Here is a 22,994-nt window from a genome sequence, read left to right on the forward strand (position 1 = left end):
TGTCGCCTTCTAATGCAAATGACTAATGACTAAAGAGTCCGCCTTCTCATTGCCCGCAATAGAACAATGTGACGGGACCCAAACCAAGGTAATCTGGTAAGATTTTTCAGATAAAACACTCAGATATTCCCGTATTTTCCCCAGGAAATACGGTGAGTGCTTTCCAGGCTTCGCCGCACGGATGGCCTCAATGGAGCTGAGACTATCCGAAACGATGAAGTAATGGTCTGAGGGCAGGGTGTCAATGATCCCGAGAGTATACTGAATGGCAGCTAATTCTGCGACGTAAATTGAAGCAGGATCATTGAGTTTGAATGAGGCAGCAAGATTTTCGTTGAAGATACCGAAGCCTGTGGACCCGTCGAGAATTGATCCGTCAGTGTAGAACATTTTGGCGCAGTCGACTTGATGGTATTTGTTATAGAAAATATTTGGGACCACTTGTGGGCGAATATGATCCGGAATTCCACAAATCTCTTCCTTCATGGATGTATCGAAAAATACAGTTGGATCAGAAGTATCTAAGAGATGAGCACGGTTGACGTTATACGTAGATGAATTGATGTTCTGTGACATGTAATCGAAGTACAAGGACATGAATCGGGTCTGAGAATTAAGCTCGACAAGCCTTTCGCAATTTGCAATCACCAATGGGTTCAGAATATCGCATCGAATGAGCAATCGATATGAGAGGTCCCAAAATCGATTTTTCAGCGGAAGAACGCCCGCCAGCTTTTCGAGACTCATCGTATGGGTCGAGTGCATGCAACCCAAGGCAATACGCAAGCAACGATGCTGGATTCGCTCCAGTTTGATGAAGTGTATGTTCGCAGCGGAGCGAAAGCAGAAACATCCGTACTCCAACACTGATAATATCGTTGTTTGGTACAGCCTGATTAGGTCTCCTGGATGGGCACCCCACCATGTTCCAGTTATTGTACGGAAAAAGTTGATCCTTTGTTGGCACTTCTGTTTCAGATACCTAATGTGACATCCCCAGGTACCTTTAGAGTCGAACCGTACCCCGAGATATTTGAATGTTGAAGCCTGAGCAATAGTTTGATCCATTAATTGAAGCTGTAGTTCAGGCCCGTAGCCAGGATTTTGTTTCGGGAGGGGCTTAAAAATTATTGCATAAATGTATTAATTCTGATGACTTGAAACAATCACTGGAAACTGAACGTAATTATGAAAAGTTCTTAGTGAAAACAATTCCAAAAATAAGACAATAGACACTAAAAACTCTAATAATATGTTGCCTGTTACAAGAAAGGCTATAGTGCATCGACGAATTAAATTTGATTATTTTTGATTTACAAGTTAGAAATTTCTCTAGTTACAAAAATGAATAGTCAAGAGCTCAAAGTATTAAGGGCTGCTTGAAAATGCTACACATTCGATACACCTTTACAATTTGTAGAAGACGCTAAATTGGAATGAGTAGAAAAATATCCAAAAACCCGTCTCATGAAACTTTACACGCGTTTGCTAATCAGAAGAACGAAACCAACGTCAAGGTTGTCCCCATGAATAGGAATATATCAGTGTGAAATCAAAGTTTACCGTTGCAAAGAATGTCCGAACAAAGTGAATGTCGAAATTTGCTTCAAATCTTCTGATAAGGCAGGCGATTTGTAGATGCAGAAAATAGGTTCAACTCCTATTTTCATGATCAGGTTTCTTTCTACTATTACTAGCTCTTTGACTTCATCCGAAGTTTGCGTTAACTCGACTTTATGAAATTTTCAATTTAAATGATACTGATCATGTCGTAATCAAAACAATCCTGAAAAAAACACATGTTTTTTTTCATTTGACTCTCATAGGTAATGGGTTAAAGACTATCTTTGACAACATTATCAGGCAACTCAGAATAACTATCTTTTTATCTATTTAAGTTGATTCTTTTTAGGTACTTTTTTTATCATTGTACTTATGAATTAAAAATATCGTAGACTGATTTTCCTAGATCCCTAAAACTATAGTAAAAGTCAAAATGTAAAGTGAGTGCAAAAACTACTGATTTCACTACAAAGCAAGAATGCCTTAGCTCTATTGACTTTTGACAATCTTGCAAAACCGTTGTAACTTGAGAAGATTACCTAGATTAAGTAAATATTATATTTGAACATTTTGGTTTTATTTATTTATTTGAAGGTTTTATTTCGGAATTCATGGGGTTTTGGACAATGTCAAATATATATTTCAATGATTTAATCTACTAATGGAAACTACCCAGAATTTAATCTACTGAGCGAAACTGCTCAGAATCTATTCACAAATCGAAAGAAAATTACTTAGCACTGATTACTCAATGCTTCTAATTTACATAAAATTTGGTAAATATAACATTGATTACACCACCAAAATAACTAGAGACTATAAACATAGATAATAATTTCAGCATCACTTGCTTCCGACACATGGAAGAGAACACATCGCACTTGCACCTAATTTGCCGAGGCTTTCTTTTAGAGTTGTCTGTTTTAAATTACAGCAAATTATCCGTTTCCTGTAAAACTTTTGCAAAACTCTTTGCCAATTCATTAAACAAATATGAACACTAATCTGTTTAGTAATAGGTTTGTTTGTGAATAAAAATAATTAGCTCTTGATTTTTTTCAATCATCATCAAGATTGGAAGAGATGTATGATTTCTTGAAGAAAGTTGTAATGTTTGTCTGATTACATGTTTGTTTTATCACTATTTGGGAAAAAGTTTCAATTAAAGTTGTTGCACCTAACGCAACGAAGACGAAATGAGAAGATCAGAGCGCAATTCGGAAAGAACTCGTGTTGAGTGTATAGTAAAGATAGAAGAGTGATCTTGAGTCGATTTAGATTGGTTGATTTTTTCCTCTCTTTGCTCTCTTATTTAAGATTATCTCTCTCATTTTATTCCAAGACGAGCAAAAACGGAACGAAAGACTGTCACATACTTAAGACATGAAATCGAAACTGTTATCCCAACTTATTGACTTATAGATTCAATCAGTCCCAACATTTTAGTCCCTCTTCGTGATTGCCTATTATTTTACCACTTTTTGCCCGGTCCACTTTTAAAAGAATTTTTTTTGCACGTTTGTCGAAGATATCACGGATTTACGGATTAACAGTGTATTAGTACGGAACGAATTACTCGTAACAATGAAATGAAGCGTTAATAAAAATGGTATTGCGTTAAAATGACGCGAAATGAAAATTCTATTCTCGGCTCAATCGTTCTCAGATAAATTGAAATACTTTTTGTGTAGCGCAGAGTAGTGTACAGAGAACAGAGTGCACAGTGTGCACTGACCTAATACAGAAATTCAAAATTGTGCGCAATTCAAAAACTTATCATTTAAAAATAACAAACTGGGTCGTGGGTCTTTTATATATTTCCTTATGTAAACAATAAAAATAATATAACGAGTTTATGTGGTTGTCCTACAGATCTCGCGCAAGCGCTTAGCCATTGCACGTGGAAACCTGTTTACGAGGCGAGGAAATATTTTTTTCCTCACCAACTATGTCTTGGGGGGGAGTAGTTCATTTCTATCTCGCTATTGTACATTTCCGTGTCATCATCGTAGTTGCTGCCTTTATGTTCGCGAATATCTTCCTTGCTTTTCGCCCTCAATAATTGCCCTTCCAAATAGATTCCATTTCTCCCAAATGTGACATTAATCTGCGAGTAAGCGGTATCCGATCTTGTAGCGGAACATTCATTTTCTCATAGTCCATATACAGAAGGATCTTAATTATAGCATTGTCACACACAACCTTGTGCTTTAAGTTGTGCGAAATGAATGGTTTCGTCTGCACTAATTTGTTGAGCGCTAAATGCCTGCCATGATAGAACTGGATAGAGCCGGTTTCCGAAAGTCTAATCTCTATTTACACCTTCAGGATGCGAATGATCAATAATTTTATAATCACCGCATTTGGCTGGAGCACCAATTCTTGCTTTGCTAATCACTAATCTCGACAGATTATTACAGCTACAATTAAAGTAACAGTCTCTTGTATTCTTCAGACAAGGCACACAATATAAAAGTTACTTTTTTGTTGTTCGCTTCGCACTGACTCGAGCAAAAGCATAAAGCACACTGAATTTCGTGACCATTGCCTTCGGTGGTTAGAAATAGCCTTCTTTAACTTTTTCTCAATAATTTGTTCAAACCAAATAAGCAACAAGTTTTGTTAAAAGTCACCGGTTTTTTAAATTTATTTTTGAAAAATTTCGGGGGGGGGCTTTAGCCCCCTAGCCCCCCCTCTGGCTACGTGCCTGCAGTGTAGTTGCGCTGGTTCACGCTTTCTAGAAAATACGACTAGCTCGGTTTTCTCCGTGGAGAACTCGATACCCAGCTGGAGAGCCCAAGCAGATAAATTGTCCAAGGTATCTTGCAGTGGTCCTTGCAAGTCAACGGCTTTAGGACATGTAATAGAGACCACACCGTCATCTGCAAGCTGCCTTAGCGTGCAGGAATTGACAAGACATTCGTCAATGTCATTCACGTAAAAATTGTAGAGGAGAGGGCTTAGACATGAGCCCTGGGGAAGGCCCATGTAGCTAAATCGTGATGTCGATAAATCGCCATGCTAGAAATGCATTTGTTTTTCAGACAACAGGTTTAGCAAAAAGTTATTTAAAATTGGCGAAAGACCATGCTGGTGCAACTTCTCATAAAGAATGTTAATAGAAACTGAATCGAAAGCCCCCTTAATATCCAAGAATACTGATGCCATACCCAATTATCGAGGCGAAACAAGATCATTTTTTCGAATAACTTCCGGATACAGGACAGCATCGCAATCGGACGATACGAACTGTGGTCGGAGGCTGGTTTTCCTGGTTTTTGGATGGCGATGACCCTCACCTGTTTCCAGTCATGTGGGACAATGTTACCCTCAAGAAACCTATTAAATAAATTCAACAAGCGTCTTTTGGCAGATTCTTCAACAAGTTGAATTTGATTCTATCTGGCCCCGGGGCTTTATTGTTACATGATAAGAGAGCAAGTGAGAACTCCACCATCGTAAACGGTGTTTCGTTCGCGGTATTGTAAGGCGACGCGGCGCGGTAAATCTTCTGTGCCGGGGCGGAATCCGGACAAACCTTCTTGGCGAAATCGAATATCCAACGGTTTGAATATTCCATGCTCTCGTTAGTACTGTTTCGGTTTCGCATACGTCGGGCCGTGCCCCAAAGAGTGCTCATCGATGTTTCTCTTGTTAACCCGTCGACAAACCGGCGCCAGTAACTGCGTTTCTTAGCTTTCATTAAATTTTTCATTCGCTTTTCTAATATCGCGTACATTCGATAACTAGCAACTAACCCGTCGTTCCGGAAGGTTTTATACGCGGCAGCTTTGTCCGCGTACACGTCTGAGCACTCTTTGTCCCACCACGGGTTGGGAGAACGTTTTTGGGTGTTCACGTCGGGTACTCGTTTCGTCTGAGTTTGAATCGCGGTATCGAGAATCGAGTTGGACAAAAACTTATATTCTTCCTCCGGGGGAAGTACCTGTGTTGAATCGATAGTTTTGGATATCTCAGCAGCGTAGCTCTTCCAATCAATGTTTCGTGTGAGGTCATAGGGAACATTGATTGGTGCCGATGGTCTTGAACCAGTGGTGATTGCAATTACAATTGGTAAGTGGTCACTACCGTGGGGATCAGATATTACCTTCCACTTGCAATCTAACCGTAGTGATGTCGAGCATAAAGATATGTCCAGTGCACTTGCTTGCGCAGGTGGTCTAGGAATCCGTGTCATTTCCCCTGTGTTCAGAATTGTCATATTGAAGTTGTCACAAAGGTCTTGAATTGTCGAAGATCGATTATCGTCGTATAGACAGCCCCACCCCGTACCGTGAGAGTTAAAGTCTCCAAGAAGCAGGCGGGGCGAGGGAAGGTGTTCAATCACGTTGGAGAATCTTCGATATCCCATCATGGCCCTAGGAGGAATGTAAATAGAAGCAATGCAAAGATCTTTGCCTTTGATTGTTGTATGACAAGCGACAACTTCAATGCCTGGCGTCGAAGGGAGGTTGATTCGATTGAAGGAGTAGCACTTTTTGATCCCTAAAAGTACCCCTCCATATGAGTCTTCTCGATCCAAGCGGATAATGTTAAAATCGTGGAAGTTGAGGTTTATATTAGAAGTTAGTCATGTTTCACATAGGGAAAATGCATCACAATGATTGTAATTTAGCAAGTGTTTTAATGAATCAATTTTGGGGATAATACTTCTGCAGTTCAACTGTAAAACAGTAATCAGATCCCTGATTCCGTCTAATAAGTTAGCCATCGAGGGATACGATCGCTGAAAGGAGGGGCCATTGTTCAGTCAACTGTTTTAAAAATGTTCTTACTGTTGGTAGAATAGCAACCAGCAAGCTTTTCATAGGATCGGTAATGTTGAAAGCTGTGAATATCCAGTCCACAATGTCAGAAAATTTAAGGAATCCCGTTTTAGGTTGAGTTTCTGACTGTAAAATTGGAGCACTTTGGATTTTTGGTGCCCCGGGGAGTGCTGGGAACTCCTGGTTGTATCTCAATTTCCCAAAACCAGGAGGTATTATCTTCGGATTTGTACCAGCACTTCCAGTTGATGAATTATTTTTATTTTGTACCCTTGTTTGGGACAACCTAGGACCCTTACGAGGAAGTTCAGGTGAGTTTTGATTAGGTCTTTTCCTAGAGTTTCCAAGCGGAGCCAAAGAATGTCCCTCGCAAGGGTCGTTAGAGGCGTTATCGTTGGCAATAGAGCGAATGGGTTTTCGGAGATAAGTGGAACAGCTCTTTTAAGCATTTCTGCGTAAGAGCGTCTGGAGCGATCTTTGGCGGATTGCTTCAGTTTATCCGCGCGAAGTTTGTACGTTGGGCATGTCAGAAGTGCATGTGGATTCTCCCCACAGTAAACACACTTCTCAGCGGGCCTACTGCAAGTATCATCCGCATGTAGTTCCCCACATTTACCGCACCGTTGCCTGTTGCTACAGTAGGTGGCCGTGTGACCTAGCTGCTTGCAATTGGAACAATTCATGACCCGCGGTACAAACAGGCGTACAGGTAGACGAGCTTCTCCCACTTCAACGTAGCTCGGAAGTGCAGATCTGGCGAAGGTTACGTGAAACGAGTCTGATGGATAGTAATTCCCATCTTCGATGGACTTTGAGTGCAATTGTTTGCACTCCAAAATCTTAACTGATTGAAGGTTAGGGTCCTTAAAGCGGCCAGCCCCATCATTCATCAGATCATCGACAGTTAGACCCGCATCACTTACCACACCGTCAATCTCCACATCACGAGAAGGGATGTAGACGCGATACTCCAGCGTAAAGAGGCTATTGCTAACGATATCATTGGCCTGTTTCAAGTCAGTAACGACTACGCGCAGTTTATCTGACTGAACCTTTTTAATCTCGGTTACGGCCGAGTAACGTTTTGTCAGCTCGCGTGCAACAGTTATGCTGTTTAACGGTTTATTTTTGGGCCGAAAGTATACCACCCAAGGACCAGCGGATCCATCCTGGTAAACCTTGATTCGGGGGGGGCAGTGAGACATTGGGGGGAAGTGGATCGACCATAACATTATCTGTCTCCGAATCAGATATACGTTCCTCTTCCCCATAAGATTCGTATTCGGAGGGTGATCCTTCTGTTTGTTCCATTTTGTTGCGGGAGCAACACGCTCGACCGCACTGTTTAACTTAAATCAAAATAAAAAATCAAAAGCAATAAAAAGAAACAAAATCGATAAGAAAAGTAAAAAACGAAACACTTCACCAGTTGGTTCCTGACGAGCTGGAAGGTGAATTGATCCTTCGTTTGTTTTATCCGTCACCCGCGTGACCTTCACACAGTAGAGAGCTGATATAGCTCGTCTAAACAAAGCCGTCTTTCAGGCAAGAAAACTGTTTAGTAACGCACTTCACTACACTACCTTCACCGATATCGCAGGTAATAATTATCACTCGCGGGACTGTTTATTAGTAATGCTTTACTGCAGCCTCTGCCACAGCAAGCACCTTCGTACTACCGAAAAAACTAAACCACACCGGAGAGAACAAAAAAGCACTTGTTTCCCGGTACAAAGTTGGGTTACGAATGAAATTTATGAAGTTATGTGATTCGATATTTCCTGGTTTAACAGATAGGGAACGGCCAACAAGATATGATTTGAGCCACTCAGTAAAGTTCTGCGAGGCACCAAGCCGCTCTATCTTTGCCAGTAGAAGGGAGTGATCGACGCGATCGAACGCTGCTTTAAGATCGATATAGATGGTATCAACTTGGGCTCCAGGTTCTATACTTTTAATGCAATGCGTAGTGAACTGTGTTGATCTACCTGGATAAACCCCATGTTGAACTGTATATATATATATATATATATATATATATATATATATATATATATATATATATATATATATATATATATATATATATATATATATATATATATATATATATATATATATATATATATATATATATATATATATATATATATATATATATATATATATATATATATATATATATATATATATATATATATATATATATATATATATATATATATATATATATATATATATATATATATATATATATATATATATATATATATATATATATATATATATATATATATATATATATATATATATATATATATATATATATATATATATATATGTTTTGACTTCGCGGAATAGCACATCGCTTACAAGAATTTCGAACAGTTTGGAGCCTGCACAAATGGAATTTATGCCTCGATAATTTGCTATGTCTTGTTTATCTCCTTTCTTAAAGACGGGAAACATAACCGACTTTTTCCACAACAGAGGAAACGTCGCTTGCGATAACGATTGGTTGAAGATCAATTTTAGAGGAGCGCATAAAGCACTCGCACACCTTTTCAAGATGATAGCAGGGATCTGGGCCAGCTGATGTCGAGAACTTCAACTTTTCAATGGCAGCAATAATGTCTTCATCAGAGAAACGAATAATAGCTAGGTTTATCACGTCACAAGGGACATCACAAAGGCTGGCTTCTATCTGTGCTGTTGTAGACGGAATGGTTTCAAATGCATCCGAAAAGTGTTTTGCAAATAATATGCAGATGCCACTGATCGTGCTAGAGCTTTCGTTTGCTAGGATCATGGTAGTAGGAAGTCCACCCTCTTTACGTTTTCCATTTACAAAGGACCAGAAACGTTTTGGGTTTCGCTTAAGGTCTGACTGAGTTTGTATGATATGTCTAGAGTAAAGGAAACGGTTATAGGCTTTGTAATTGTTGCTCGCGAAAATGAACTCCTGCTTAGTGATGGGATTCCGTCGATTAGTATAGGGTCTGAGCGCCGCTGCCCTTTGTCGTTTAAGTTCACGGAGTCGTCGGTTGGACCAAAGCGGTTTCGATCCAGGACGCGGGGCGGGGACATGTATTTTGTAGTTCTGTTGCATCATTCACATTGTTCGCGTTATTCAGCATAGTCACCCAGTCTATAGTTTGCAGCTAGTGGTTAAGACCGACAAAATCAGTTTTCGCGAAATTGAACTCCAAATCTTCGTACATCTCGTCAAAATGAATATGCTGTGGACATGCAAGTCTAACAAGAAGTGGAGGGTGATGTGAGTCAATATCAACACGCGACTCATCCGCCTGATACACTCGGCAATTCGACGATGCTTCTTCGTTAATGAATACAAGATCGATTTCGACCGTTTGTTACCGTACACATCTGCCGCATGTTCAGAAGAGACATTCCGTCCAGTAGATAAATACTAGATCTAGATAAAGTTGAGTCAGAGGGGTCGGCATAAGCATAGCCGGACGAAGTACTTTTCCACACTATTCCAGGCTGATTGTAGTCTCCGAATAGTAAGTGATAAGCATTGGGATCAAGTGAATTTGCAATATCAAGCGCTGCATCGATATGCTTCTGAATAAAGTTTGCATCTTTTGCGGAATCTGGGGGGAGGTATACAGCACCTACACAGATATTTGATCCATGGCTATTGATGTTCATCCAGAATTGCTCAAGACCATTATTGTGACTTATTTTGTGTTTAGACGATAACCGATTTGAAACAGCGATCAGAACACCACCACCCCTTGTTTTGCCTTAAGCAATTTTATCACGATCGTTGCGATATACCGTGTACCTAGGACCGAATAACTGTAGCGAGTTTATACCGTCGTTCAGCCATGTTTCTGTCAGCACAATAATATCCTGATCCGCATCAGATGTGGCCACAAACAGCTCGTCGATCTTCGTGCGCAGTCCTCTCACATTTTGGTAGTATATTCCTAGCTAGTTGGAGATGAGTCACCATCGGACGGTCGGGCAGCCGAAACAGTCATGATGTCATCAGGGTTTGAGCGGTTGATCGCTAGACGAGTGGCGGTAGCGGAACCGGAGCTGTATCGTTCATCGGTTAACTGGAAGCGGAGATTTCTTTGAGGTGGAGCAGTATCGAGTGTAGCTTCGGGGGGACAAATACCCTCCTTGGCTTTACCTGGAGAAGTAATCGTGGTGTCTGGTCTGGGATGCTGATTGCTAGACGAGTGACGGCAACGGAACTGGGGCTGTGTTGTCCATCGATTGGCTGGAAGCGGAAATTTCTTTGAGGGGGAGCAGTATCAAGTGTAGCTTCGGGAGGACATATACCCTCTTTGACATTACCTGGAGAAGTAATCGTGGTGTCATCAGGATTTGGGTTGCTCAACGGTAGATGAGTGACGGCAGTGGAACTGGAGCTGTGTTGACCATCGATTGACTGGAAGCGGAAGTTTTTTTGAGGGGGAGCAGTATCGAGTGTAGCTTCGGGAAGACATATACCCTCCTTGGCAAAAAAATGTCATTGACTTCATTTTTGCCTTTCTCAATAGAAAGGTATTGCAATTGCTCTGAAAACCGACTTTTTAACGGAGGCCCGGAGGGCCGAGTGACATATACCATTCGATTCAGTTCGTCGAGTTCGGCAAATGTCTGTGTGTGTGTATGTATGTGTGTATGTATGTATGTGTGTGTGTATGTGTGTGTGTATGTGACCAAAAATGTTACTCATTTTTCTCAGAGATGGCTGAACCGATTTTGACAAACTTAGTCTCAAATGAAAGGTGAAACATTCCCATAGGCTGCTATTGAATTTCTAATGGATCCGACTTCCGGTTCCGGAATTACAGGGTGATAAGTACGAACACGCAGAAAATGTCGATTTTAATAAATTCTGCAATGAATGTATAAAGGTGAAAAATTTTCCAAAATATGACCACAACTGCTTCGATTTGTAGTATTAGGTCACTAACATCCATTCAAAGTCTATTTGGCCACATTGGCCACCATCCTCGGTTCCGGAAGCCCCGGCGGAAGTATCTAAATTCAGAATAACAGTCACATCGGTTTCTCGGAGATGGCTAGACCGATTCGACTAAACTTGGCCTCAAATGAAAGGTATTGCGTCCCCGTAAATGGCTATTTAATTTCATCCCGATCCGACTTCCGGTTCCGGAGTTACAGGTTGTGGCGTGCGATCACATAGCAAATTGTGATTCAAACCGATACTCCGATGAAAGCAAAAAAGGTAAAAATTTCGCTAAAATGTCTCTCAAACAACTTAAATTTGCTGTTCTAGGTCACCGAGGGCCAACCAAACTTTCGTTGACTACATTAACCACCATAGACGGTTCCGGAAGTGCCCGGGAAAAGCGGCCATCTTTCAAAATTTTCGAACTCACATCAGTTTCCCGGAAATGGTTAGGCCAATTTTCACAAACTTAGTCCCAAATGATAGCTATAATATCCCCATAGATGTCTATAAAATTTCGTACGGATCGCTTATATGGTTCCGGAAATATAGACTAAACCGTCCGGTCACATATGAAATTCCCATATAAGCCGAAACTCAAATTTTTTTTCAAAGGGGGGACCACATGAAATTTCAGAAATCGAATTCGTATTTTTGATGCCATACATCTTTAAAATGCATGAAACGTCGAGATTTTATGTTACCTCGAAAAAAATTTTTTTTATAAAAATCGACTTTTTGGGACTTTGCCGATTTCGCACCTTTTTGCCTTTCTCAATAGAAAGGTATTGCAATTGCTCTGAAAACCGACTTTTTAACGGAGGCCCGGAGGGCCGAGTGACATATACCATTCGATTCAGTTCGTCGAGTTCGGCAAATGTCTGTGTGTGTGTGTATGTATGTGTGTATGTATGTGTGTGTGTATGTGACCAAAAATGTCACTCATTTTTCTCAGAGATGGCTGAACAGATTTTGACAAACTTAGTCTCAAATGAAAGGTGCAACGTTCCCATAGGCTGCTATTGAATTTCTAATGGATCCGACTTCCGGTTCCGGAATTACAGGGTGATAAGTACGAACACGCAGAAAATGTCGATTTTAATAAATTCTGCAATGAATGTATAAAGGTGAAAAATTTTCCAAAATATGACCACAACTGCTTCGATTTGTAGTATTAGGTCACTAACATCCATTCAAAGTCTATTTGGCCACATTGGCCACCATCCTCGGTTCCGGAAGCCCCGGCGGAAGTATCTAAATTCAGAATAACAGTCACATCGGTTTCTCGGAGATGGCTAGACCGATTCGACTAAACTTGGCCTCAAATGAAAGGTATTGCGTCCCCGTAAATGGCTATTTAATTTCATCCCGATCCGACTTCCGGTTCCGGAGTTACAGGTTGTGGCGTGCGATCACATAGCAAATTGTGATTCAAACCGATACTCCGATGAAAGCAAAAAAGGTAAAAATTTCGCTAAAATGTCTCTCAAACAACTTAAATTTGCTGTTCTAGGTCACCGACGGCCAACCAAACTTTCGTTGACTACATTGACCACCATAGACGGTTCCGGAAGTGCCCGGGAAAAGCGGCCATCTTTCAAAATTTACGAACTCACATCAGTTTCCCTGAAATGGTTGGGCCGATTTTCACAAACTTAGTTCCAAATGATAGCTATAATATCCCCACAGATGTCTATAAAATTTCGTACGGATCGCTTATATGGGTCCGGAAATATAGACTAAATCGTCCGGTCACATATGAAATTCCCATATAAGCCAGAACTCAATTTTTTTTTTCAAAGGGGGGACCCCATGAAATTTCAGAAATCGAATTCGTATTTTTGATGCCAAACATCTTTAAAATGCATGAAACGTCGAGATTTTATGTTATCTCGAAAAAATTTTTTTTTGTGAAAATCGACTTTGCCGATTTCGCACCTTTTTTCAGTTCAATATTACCGTGGCTGTTTTTTTTCAAAATTTTAGAACTCGAACTCTTTTAATGAATATAAACAACGCACACATTCTCGTGATTCATAATTGAGAAAGGCACAATTGCACCGCTAGGTGGATTAAAATAGGTTTTTTTCTATACGACTGAATCTTCGTGAATTGGAGTATTCTCTGATGGTGAAAACGGAGCTTAGGCTTATAGAAGTCGGCTATCTTCAGTATCATCGCCTACGCAATGCAGGACGGATATTCCACATGTTCAGGCCATAACGTTAACTACAAACGCAGCATCAAGCACCTCAACTTCAACAGGCAGCACTATTAAACTATTAATGGGTAGGCGACTAACAAATGTTTTCCTATCACGAAAAAAGCGTAATGGAAAGCTGCGTGCTCGAGATATGACTAACATATTGTTTTTTTACTTGTTTATATCTTTAGTTAGTTTGCGGCTACGTTGTCATCCCAATGACAATGACAATGAATGCTAAATAAACTAATTATTAAGAAAAGTGATAGCATTCTAGGACGGTGCGACATACCACAATAGATCAAATATCTGGTCGCAGTGGTTAATGTACCCAACAAAGGACGGTGCGATTTGTCCTAATATTCGTCACTCTTTAAACTGCCGTTATACGCATAATTGCCCCATGTATATAGGAAATCCCGTGGAACATGAGACAAATATGCGTATAACGGCAGTAAATATAATGTTAGGAGATGGGTTTCCAAATCCGACGCTTCCAAATTTACTAAATTTTTAAATCGTCTATAAGATATATTTTGTCACAATGACGTGCCCTCTCTTTGTCAGCCGGCTGGAGCCGCATTTGAAGATAGGGTGATGAGCCCATTTTCGCCATTTTTCCTATTATCACCTTACCCATTTGAAACCGTTAGATAGAGCAGTGTCTGCCATCTTCGTTCAACGCATTGAGTCAAATGGTAGCGCAACAATAGGGTCACTCGATTCAAGTTTTCGTTGAGCTCAAACACGAGAATTTCACTGTTTTCAGCGCATTTGTGTTATTATATTGGTTCTTAACAACGAAGCAAAGCTGTTGATGTCAATTTTTACGTATTCCATTGATTGTAGGCCTAGAAATTAATGAATTAGTGAGGTACCCTGCTTAGTATGGTGAAAATAGGCACTTTACCTATCGTTAAATATCTTTCTTCATAAAAATGTTTTTGCAATCCTTTGCATCGTAACTCATGCACCGGAAAATCACAACACATAAAAAATAGGGATAGACATATTGTTTATTCAGCAAAGTTTCTTTCGTTTGATTTTTTAACTTTTTGAAATATTGCGTAGGATCGTTTCACAACACCGTAATCACAAGTTTGGTAATACAAAAGAAAATAAAAAAAAAAAACCAAAACAATGTTGCGAAAACGCTGTATATCTAGACTAAATACTAGTTCTAAAATGATTTAGGGAAACACCATATGTTCAGGCGCAAAATTGTTTGTCTTTCTAAATACTGCTTTAGGACCCTGATATCGACAGAAGAAATTATTTTGATATATTGATTTTTTAATTATCATATAAATATCACCGTGAAAAAAACATATCAATATGCGATATAATTTTGATAGCTTTCTGTTATGCCTTGCTGATTGGGTCGGTACAACTTTCTGTCGCATTGGGTATAAGGAAAGGCAATTTTTGCACTGTTTCATGCTAAAATTTAGCTACATTTTAGTGAACTGAATCACGCATTATGTCTCTTCCTCTATTCAATAATACAATTTTGTTGACAATTTTTCTGCTAAAACACAATTAAACAAGCAAGTTAAACAGCAATAAAAACAAGCACTGCGCCTAATCTAGCAATACTTCTATATCAAAACAGAAATTTTTTTGAGTTTAAATGTACCAGATAGCACGTTGTACCGCAACAATGTTAAATATTTTACACAAATATATTTTCCACTTATCCACTAGTAAACAATCCTTACGTAGGCATTTTTAATTCCATATTTCAACATGGCTAACCACGGAAAATACCTGTTCACCACATACGTATTGATGTGTCCATGCCAGTTGAAATACCACCGAAGAACAGCGTAATTCAGCAGAATTTCATGTATAACTAGAATTATGTTCAGCATTATTCGACTGTACCAACCGAGCTCTTTGTACACTGCTTTGGAAGTATCATGCGGTTCATTATGCCAGTAGTAGTGACCGGGAGTGTTCGAAAGACGTCTGGTCAGAAACATGAACGCATCATACTCCATAAAGGTACTGAAGCACCACAAGCCGTCGACCATCGCTTTAGTCATGTGTTTGAAATCAGTACTGGAAACCTGCAGGGCCGGACGTATAATCAGCTCGTTCATCACCTCCATTCTGCGCTTCGACTGAGCGACGCTGTCTGTGCACAGATTGTATCTGAAAAACGATTGTAAACTTAATATTTTACTACACGAAATCAATTCTAACTTGGTGTAAATTAGATTACAACAACAAGAATAAAGGATCAGCAAGATTGACTACTATTGGTGGGATTATTGGAGAATGATTGATATATCTTATTTTTCAGTGATTCTCCTATTCTCGAGCCACATTTTTGCTACTAATTGCCCAGCTTGACTCACCGATCTTGAATCCCAAGCATATAACCAATAGTTCTCCAAAAATGAACGAATCCTTCTGCACCATCTTCATCGTATTGAATTCCTAATTTTTGGTGGCTTATCATGACATACCTAGAATGCGTGGAAATTTAACTAAAGTAATCATCACAGGAAAGAAATTCAACGACTCACCCAATAAAGCCAAACTGGGTAATTGCCATAACTTGTTGTGATATGAGCATCTTGGAGGTTTTTGCGTTGGCTTGCTTACTACTGACTACATGGATTCGGCGTACGTATTCTAAAGATTTCCAGCCGCTGAAAAGGGAAAAGTACGATTACAACCGACAGAATAAAACTAATATCAGCTCAAAATATGCTAAAAATCCATGGATTAAAGAGCAATACGGATCGAAACCAAATTTGGGATTTCAATAGAACGGGCTTCCGTACCGTACTGTAACGTATTTTAAAGCACATTCTTCTTAAACTAATAAAGAAACGAAACTACTTTTTTGCCTTTCTCATATACAGAAAGGCTATGCAATTAGTGAAAAAATCGATTTTTCAACCGAGGCCCGGAGGGTCGAGTGTCATACACCATTCGATTCAGTTAATCGAGATCAACAAATGTCTGTGTGTGTATGTGTGTGTCATTTAAACTCACACAATTTTCTCAGAGATGGCTGAACCGATTTTCACAAACTTAGTTTCATCTGAAAGGTATAACGCTCCCATAAGCTTCTATTGAATTTTTAGTTGATCCTAAAATGCAAAAACTATTTATAGAGAAACAGCAAACAAAAACTGGTTTTGTCTTCCTAAACTTTGAACATTAACAAATATTTCAGATTACTAGAAGATCGTAAGCCTCAACTTAGAAATGGATAGAGAATTGGCAAGATAGCTATGAGTCGTGAACGCGAAGCGTAAGAGATAGAGAAGGGTGGGGAAAGCGCGTGTGGAGTGGTAGCTAATGGTTAGTGCCGTGAAATAATTTTTATATATTTTTCGATATTTTGATTCCTTGCATTCTTATTACAAATAATGCAACTGGAAATTTTTTCACCCTTGCCAGTACAGTGAAGACCCGATTTCATAAGCCGCCGATTTTATCTACCCCCGATTTTATCAGCTTTTTGACCCGATTTTATCAGATTCATATGAAAATTGATAGTTGGTAGTTTGATGAGCTCTAGCAGACGAACCAAGTTGAATTCGAGTAAATCCTTTCTTGAGCATATTTTTCTTATCTTAGAGATACGAAATATGCAAAAAAAAATATTTTTTTATTTGCGCTGTCAGATCCCCTTAAGGGAAATATAAGCTAAACAATCAGGAATGGCTATGAGGCTATATCTAGGGACTTAAGAAGAATATTTTAAGATCTTCGATTTCTTAAAAAGAAAGCAGAAAGGGCTGATAAAAACGGGTCTTCACTGTATAACCTAAATCCTGTAAAAGAAGTCAAATTTTTACTAGAGCTTTGGGATTCAAAAATAAAGTTGCTCTCGGTCCTCCACACCTATAATTTGCATAAGTATTATATGAGAAATATATTATCACACTATTAGGTGGATCACTTTGTGATCTGTGTATTAATACACCATCCAACATCTACCTCACTGCTGAACGCAATGCTTAATCCAAGGGGTAACATCAATTCTGGAAGAATTTTCAATTTAAGGTGAAATCACACGTTATACTGTCTTTGAAGTAAACTTACGTATGAAATTTTGAGTCTATTAATTATTAAATAAATTCACAAAATGTTTTCGGAATCGATTTCCTTGAATCACGTAGATGTGTATTCCGTTCGGTTTAGTCGGTTTAGTCGGTTTAGATCGGTCAAAATCGATTTAGTTTTGCCCCCTAAAGCACCAGTTAACCAACACTCTTAATCAGTCTTCCCATGAACATCGACAAGTTTGCACCCATGTACAAAATTTCGTGCACGCGTTCAACCTCAAACATGCTTTGCCTTTGTGTACAGGTTCGCATCGAACATCGAACCCAAGCGAACGATGTGCAAACTTAGGTTTAAACACCGTGTACGTACACCGTGTGCGTACATAAGAAAGCCACACACAAAAGAGAATGAGTCGATGCTAGTGATGATGGGTGAGAGAAAGAGAAAACTAGTATCAAGAACATGTGTACGTACATGGGGTTCGGTTGTGCAGACGAACATGTGCTCGTGTTTTGGTACGCATTAGCGCGTTCGAGTTTGCACACGAAATGATGGTGTAGGATGAGCACAGAACTAGAGCGAACATGGTGTTCGATGTTCATTTGGGAAGATTGCTCTTAAGGTTGCACAGAGAATGCGCAAAATTCGCAAACGAAAAAAGCAGTTTTTTCCACACCGTATGTCAGATCTTCATAAAAATCAATCAGCGTATGTAGAATGTTGTTACAGTACTGCTGATTGATTTTTATGAAGATCTGACATACGGTGTGGAAAAAAACTGCTTTTTTCGTTTGCGAATTTTGCGCATTCTCTGTGCAACCTCATTGTTAGTTATTGACAATTAGTGAGGATCGAAAATATTAAATGTTTAATATTTCCACCGTTCGTGAACGGATTTTGACAATCTATAGCTTGTTAGAAAGACATTTTTATTTTTTTTACATGTGCACGTAGCGTGATTTAATTGCTTCGTTCAAAAGTTATTTGCTTAAAACATGTTGTGCTTCGACAAAATCACCCATATCTTAGAAAATAAACAACATATGAAAAATAATAGTGTCAAATTGTCACGCTAGGCCTTTCATTTGAAACTAGTTTTGGTAAGGTTCAGCCATTGCTGTGATAATTACATGACATTAGTGCACATACACCTAAAACTCGGCCCACTACAAGCAATCTCATCATCATTGCTGCTGCACTGCATTTTGTTTTGTTTCATTCTTTAATACTAATATATTCAAATCCTCTCTGCGTCACGCTCATGTTTCATCTATTCTTATATAATAAGAAGGGTTGCCTGGAAGTGTGTAGCACTTCGCTTGTCATTGTATTGCGCATCAAGCAAAGCGAACACAATGTGGATAAAGACGAGTTTCCACATTCCGCATTTGAAGATTTGCTCACACTCGGCTAGCTTCAGAGCTGGTGGGGTATTTCGGTCGGTGTTAAATTGAAATTTCTTTTCTATCACGGACGTCAACAGCTAGGTAGCGACTGTACAAAACATGAACTGTGCTTCCCTTCATGCACAAATTATCCATCGTTGTTGAAATTATCCATCGTCCAACAAGACCCGAAAAAATTAATGTAAAACCCGGCGGCTTGGAGATCACTCTTGAGAACGGGAGTCTCCGGGTTAAACCCGGAGAAGTGGCAGCCCTAATCAAAACGTTAGAAATCTGAGTAATCTTTATCTATAACATATCTATCGGTTTGGGCCTTGCTTATCATAGAGTAAGGTGGAGCAAATAACTATTGGTAGAAAAGCACTAGAAAATCGGCATGATTACAAATTAATACTCTCATCACACATCTTCAAAACGTAATACTAGATATCTCTTGGTTTTGCTTGTAATCCGAGAAATAATTATTTTCTTATGAATACTCAAATGCGCACTTTTACCCCATGGTCGGGGCAAGAGTGCGCATAGCACGGGGCAAAAATGCGTACTAATTAAATAGCCGATTTATTACCGCCCATAAATTAAACTAATCAATTTTAGGATATCCATCCCCTCTTACTCTTCCTTCATGATCAAACAGTCATCCCTCGTAACATCATTTTTTGTCACAGTTGGGTGGATCACTACAAGAATTCTTGCGAATATGCTATTTATATTGGAAATACATCTTTATTTACATATTCATAGTTTTTTGTTTCTTTTTTAATTACTCTGAGCTTTCGGCACTCTATATTTTCCCTTGGAACCAGTTATGCTGATGCTTTTGTTCCTAAACCGCTCATATCAGTCGTAATTTGACCGATGAGCTCGCAGTTACTGAAGATGCTAGTCCCTTCTTTAAATCATGGAAGAAATAGTTCAATTTTTATATAAAAAGGTTCATTCGCGTCTTTTTATTGGGACGGATATGCTATGCGCACTTTTACCCCACCGTCAGTTTTTTAACTTATTAAATTGTTACGAAAATTGCTGAATTTTTTTCATCAAATCAAATATATCTCGCAACGAACCATATGTTGAAGATTTTTAGGGTATTGTAGTTTTATAGATCCTGATTTACTCAAACAGCCAATTTATGATTCCCAAAATTCAAAAAATTGCATAAAAGCAGCGAAAAATGGTCCTTCCCCCTTAATTTCAAGCCACTATATTCAAACCTTTCATGTTTATATGTGCGATTAGTTGACTTAATGATATACTAAATCCATACAGAGTTGCCAGATTCTAGCGCTTGTGTGCTTCTAAAAGTCCTATGCACTCTTTTGCCCCACGCGCACTTTCACCCCACCTTAGGGCATGTTCAGGAGTGTTTCATATTATCATCATAATATGTTGAATACTTACTTGGAACCTGGCTTCAGCTCTTCCCAGTACCAGTTAAGTGTGTGCAAAATTGTCAATACGTAGCGTCTGTACGCCGTCTCTGGCACGGACGATTTGTTCGTGAACATCAATACATCCAGAATGGCCGGTATGGCAAAGACGGCAATTAAACCACATAGTGCAGCTGTCATGGTGCCAGCCATATTTCGAATATAAAATTGTTGACCTCTGGAAAAGAGTTGTTAGTTTGTTGCATGTGGGAATTTTTTTTGAGCTACCTAGTCAATTTAATACGCACCGTTTAAATTTTTCTTCATCATACCATGGAGGCAAATGAATCTCATAGGTGTCAAGATCGACATCGATTGGTATTGTGCCAGCATCATTCAGTAGATTTTTTATGTAATTTAATGCTTCATCTGCGTGTGTGCAAACCATTTACGTCAATACGAAACACAAAGAAGTGAAGAAATAGCCGAAAAATGATTGATCACTAAATATTTGACAAGAACAATGAAACATTGAAAATTACCGTTTTCAGATGCATTATTTGACTCGCCTTTATCGGTCATATCCATACAAGCACGTGAGATTGTTATGAAAATAAACGCACTGTAACTGGATAAACGAGAGGAGCTCAAAACCAACACTGTCTATTAAGATCAACACAACAAGCAACTGAGTTCGACGTAAATTTACGTCGAATGCTTTCGATTCAGCGAGGTGATGTGAGATAAGAGGTAGAGGGCAACATTGTTCAGATTCTAGAACCTGTTTATACACAGCCATGTAATTAGGTTTCCTGCTTTTGAAGTTTAAGAAATGAATAAAAAATTAAAATTGAAAAAATAAATAGCATCATAGTAATAATGTTATCTTCGAAATATTGACGGTTATGAAGAAATCGCGAATTATTGTAGGTTTTGTATTTTTCATGCATATATGCGAAAAAAACTTGTTTTTGTACCGAATAATACAGGGTGATTGCAATATGTTTGTGAAGACACTGCTAGTTAAAACGTATTATGACTATCTTGTTGGCGGTTTTCTTATAGCTAATTATTAAAACGTGCTTCAGCTCTGCAGTATGTACGCGTTATAAGGGTAAGGTTAAGGATACAAAGAACAGCGGGTACATATTCAACCAAATTAGTTAGGGGAAGTTCGGGCGGCTTCTGTTAACGGTCACAACGGACCGGATTTTCCAGAACTAAAAATAATATTGCGAATCTTTTCTTAAATCCACATCGTGACATATCAGCCATGCGCCGCCAAGCCGTGCGCCAAATCACGCGCCTATTCACTTTGCATTAGGGCAAGCGAAAAACCGATTTGACATTTATTTTTGTTTCGTTCGCACTCATGTGTGAAACATATAGCAACCAATCGACGAAATGCTAGTTTTTCTCGGGATAGACAATACCAGTTTAGAACAAGACGGGATAATATGAAGATAAGGATAAGTAGGTTAGTGTTAAATTAACACTATGCACTGCCTCTAAACACGTTCTTTTGCTTCGTTGTAACGGTAGTCTCAATGCCTTGCGTTCATGCAAGAAAAGTCTTGCTGATTATTGTCGAGATTGTATCGGGACATCGAGTTCATTGCCCGATTCCTACAAATAGGGTAAAGTGCCTATTTTCACCCAATTAGGGAGGGTGCCTTACTAATTCATTAATTACTCGTCCTACAATCGGTGGAATGTGTTCAAATTGGCATCAGCAGCTCTGCTTCGTTGGTAAGAACCAGTAGGGGAAAATGAGGCAATATGAGCACCCTAAGGTTGAAGGCAAATATATCTGCAGCAAAACATACAAATAATCCCAAATTGCCCTCTATTGGTAAAGTAAAACAAATTCTTCATATGCAGTTACTAAACATGCTGAAGAAAATTAAAAATCTTTGAAAATAACAGTTTTTTGTAAAGATCGATTTTTGGCTTGGTAAAAAGCTTATAGGGCAATATGAGCAATATTAAGAGGTAATATGATCAGGCCGCAAAATATTATATTTTATTACAAAATTTCAAATTTCTTTTAACTTATAATTATTAAGAATCCTATTTCCCATTGATTTAGTGACATTTAGTTGCCTATGAAATTCATCTTATAGTTTTTAACATCATTTGCGTAACTATTAGAATCAAATTTCCATTTTGTTTAAATCATATTTTTGCGAGTAATTTTCTCAGGCAAATATTATTATTCATCGTTCGTAGTAGCTTCAGGTATAAAACGATTACATATGGATAACTTTTCGGAATTTAATGCATGAACTCATATGAGATTTGGGTGCTGCTCATTTTGCCCCATGCCGTAAAGCTATTTTTGCAGATATTTTTGAGGGAACTACAAAGTCTTGTTAAATTATTTTTATGTTGAAATACTTAGAAAGACGTTAAATATTCCGAAGATGTATGCATTTTTCAATTACCGCACACATACGTCAGCGTGACGAATGAAAAAAAACTCAAAAAAAAACGAATGAAAAAAAGTCACGTAAATAAAAATAAAGTAAAAATAGCACACATACGTCATGTGAATGCTTATTTCATATATCTTGAATCTTATAACATTTTCAGTTCTTTGACATTCCGTCAGATTTATGTTTTTTTGGTGATTTAAGATTTGTTTTAGATCGCAATTGAAGCATTACATCATCTAATGGT

The 22,994-nt window shown here is 38.7% G+C and overlaps 1 protein-coding gene across 1 annotated transcript; it reads right to left on the reverse strand.

Annotated features, from left to right (window-relative positions):
* Window positions 1-15,187: 15,187 nt before the first annotated feature.
* On the reverse strand, window positions 15,188-21,038 carry LOC131681561 (uncharacterized). The gene is made up of 6 exons (XM_058962399.1): window positions 20,858-21,038; window positions 20,624-20,744; window positions 20,347-20,553; window positions 16,042-16,167; window positions 15,871-15,981; window positions 15,188-15,664 (listed from the first exon to the last, which is right to left on the reverse strand). The coding sequence occupies exons 1-6, from the start codon at window positions 20,901-20,903 to the stop codon at window positions 15,211-15,213; spliced, it is 1,065 nt and encodes a 354-aa protein (XP_058818382.1). The 5' UTR covers window positions 20,904-21,038; the 3' UTR covers window positions 15,188-15,210.
* Between the last annotated feature and the right edge of the window lie 1,956 nt (window positions 21,039-22,994).

This window comes from Topomyia yanbarensis, chromosome 2, assembly GCF_030247195.1.
Source record: "Topomyia yanbarensis strain Yona2022 chromosome 2, ASM3024719v1, whole genome shotgun sequence".
Lineage (NCBI taxonomy): Eukaryota > Metazoa > Arthropoda > Insecta > Diptera > Culicidae > Topomyia > Topomyia yanbarensis.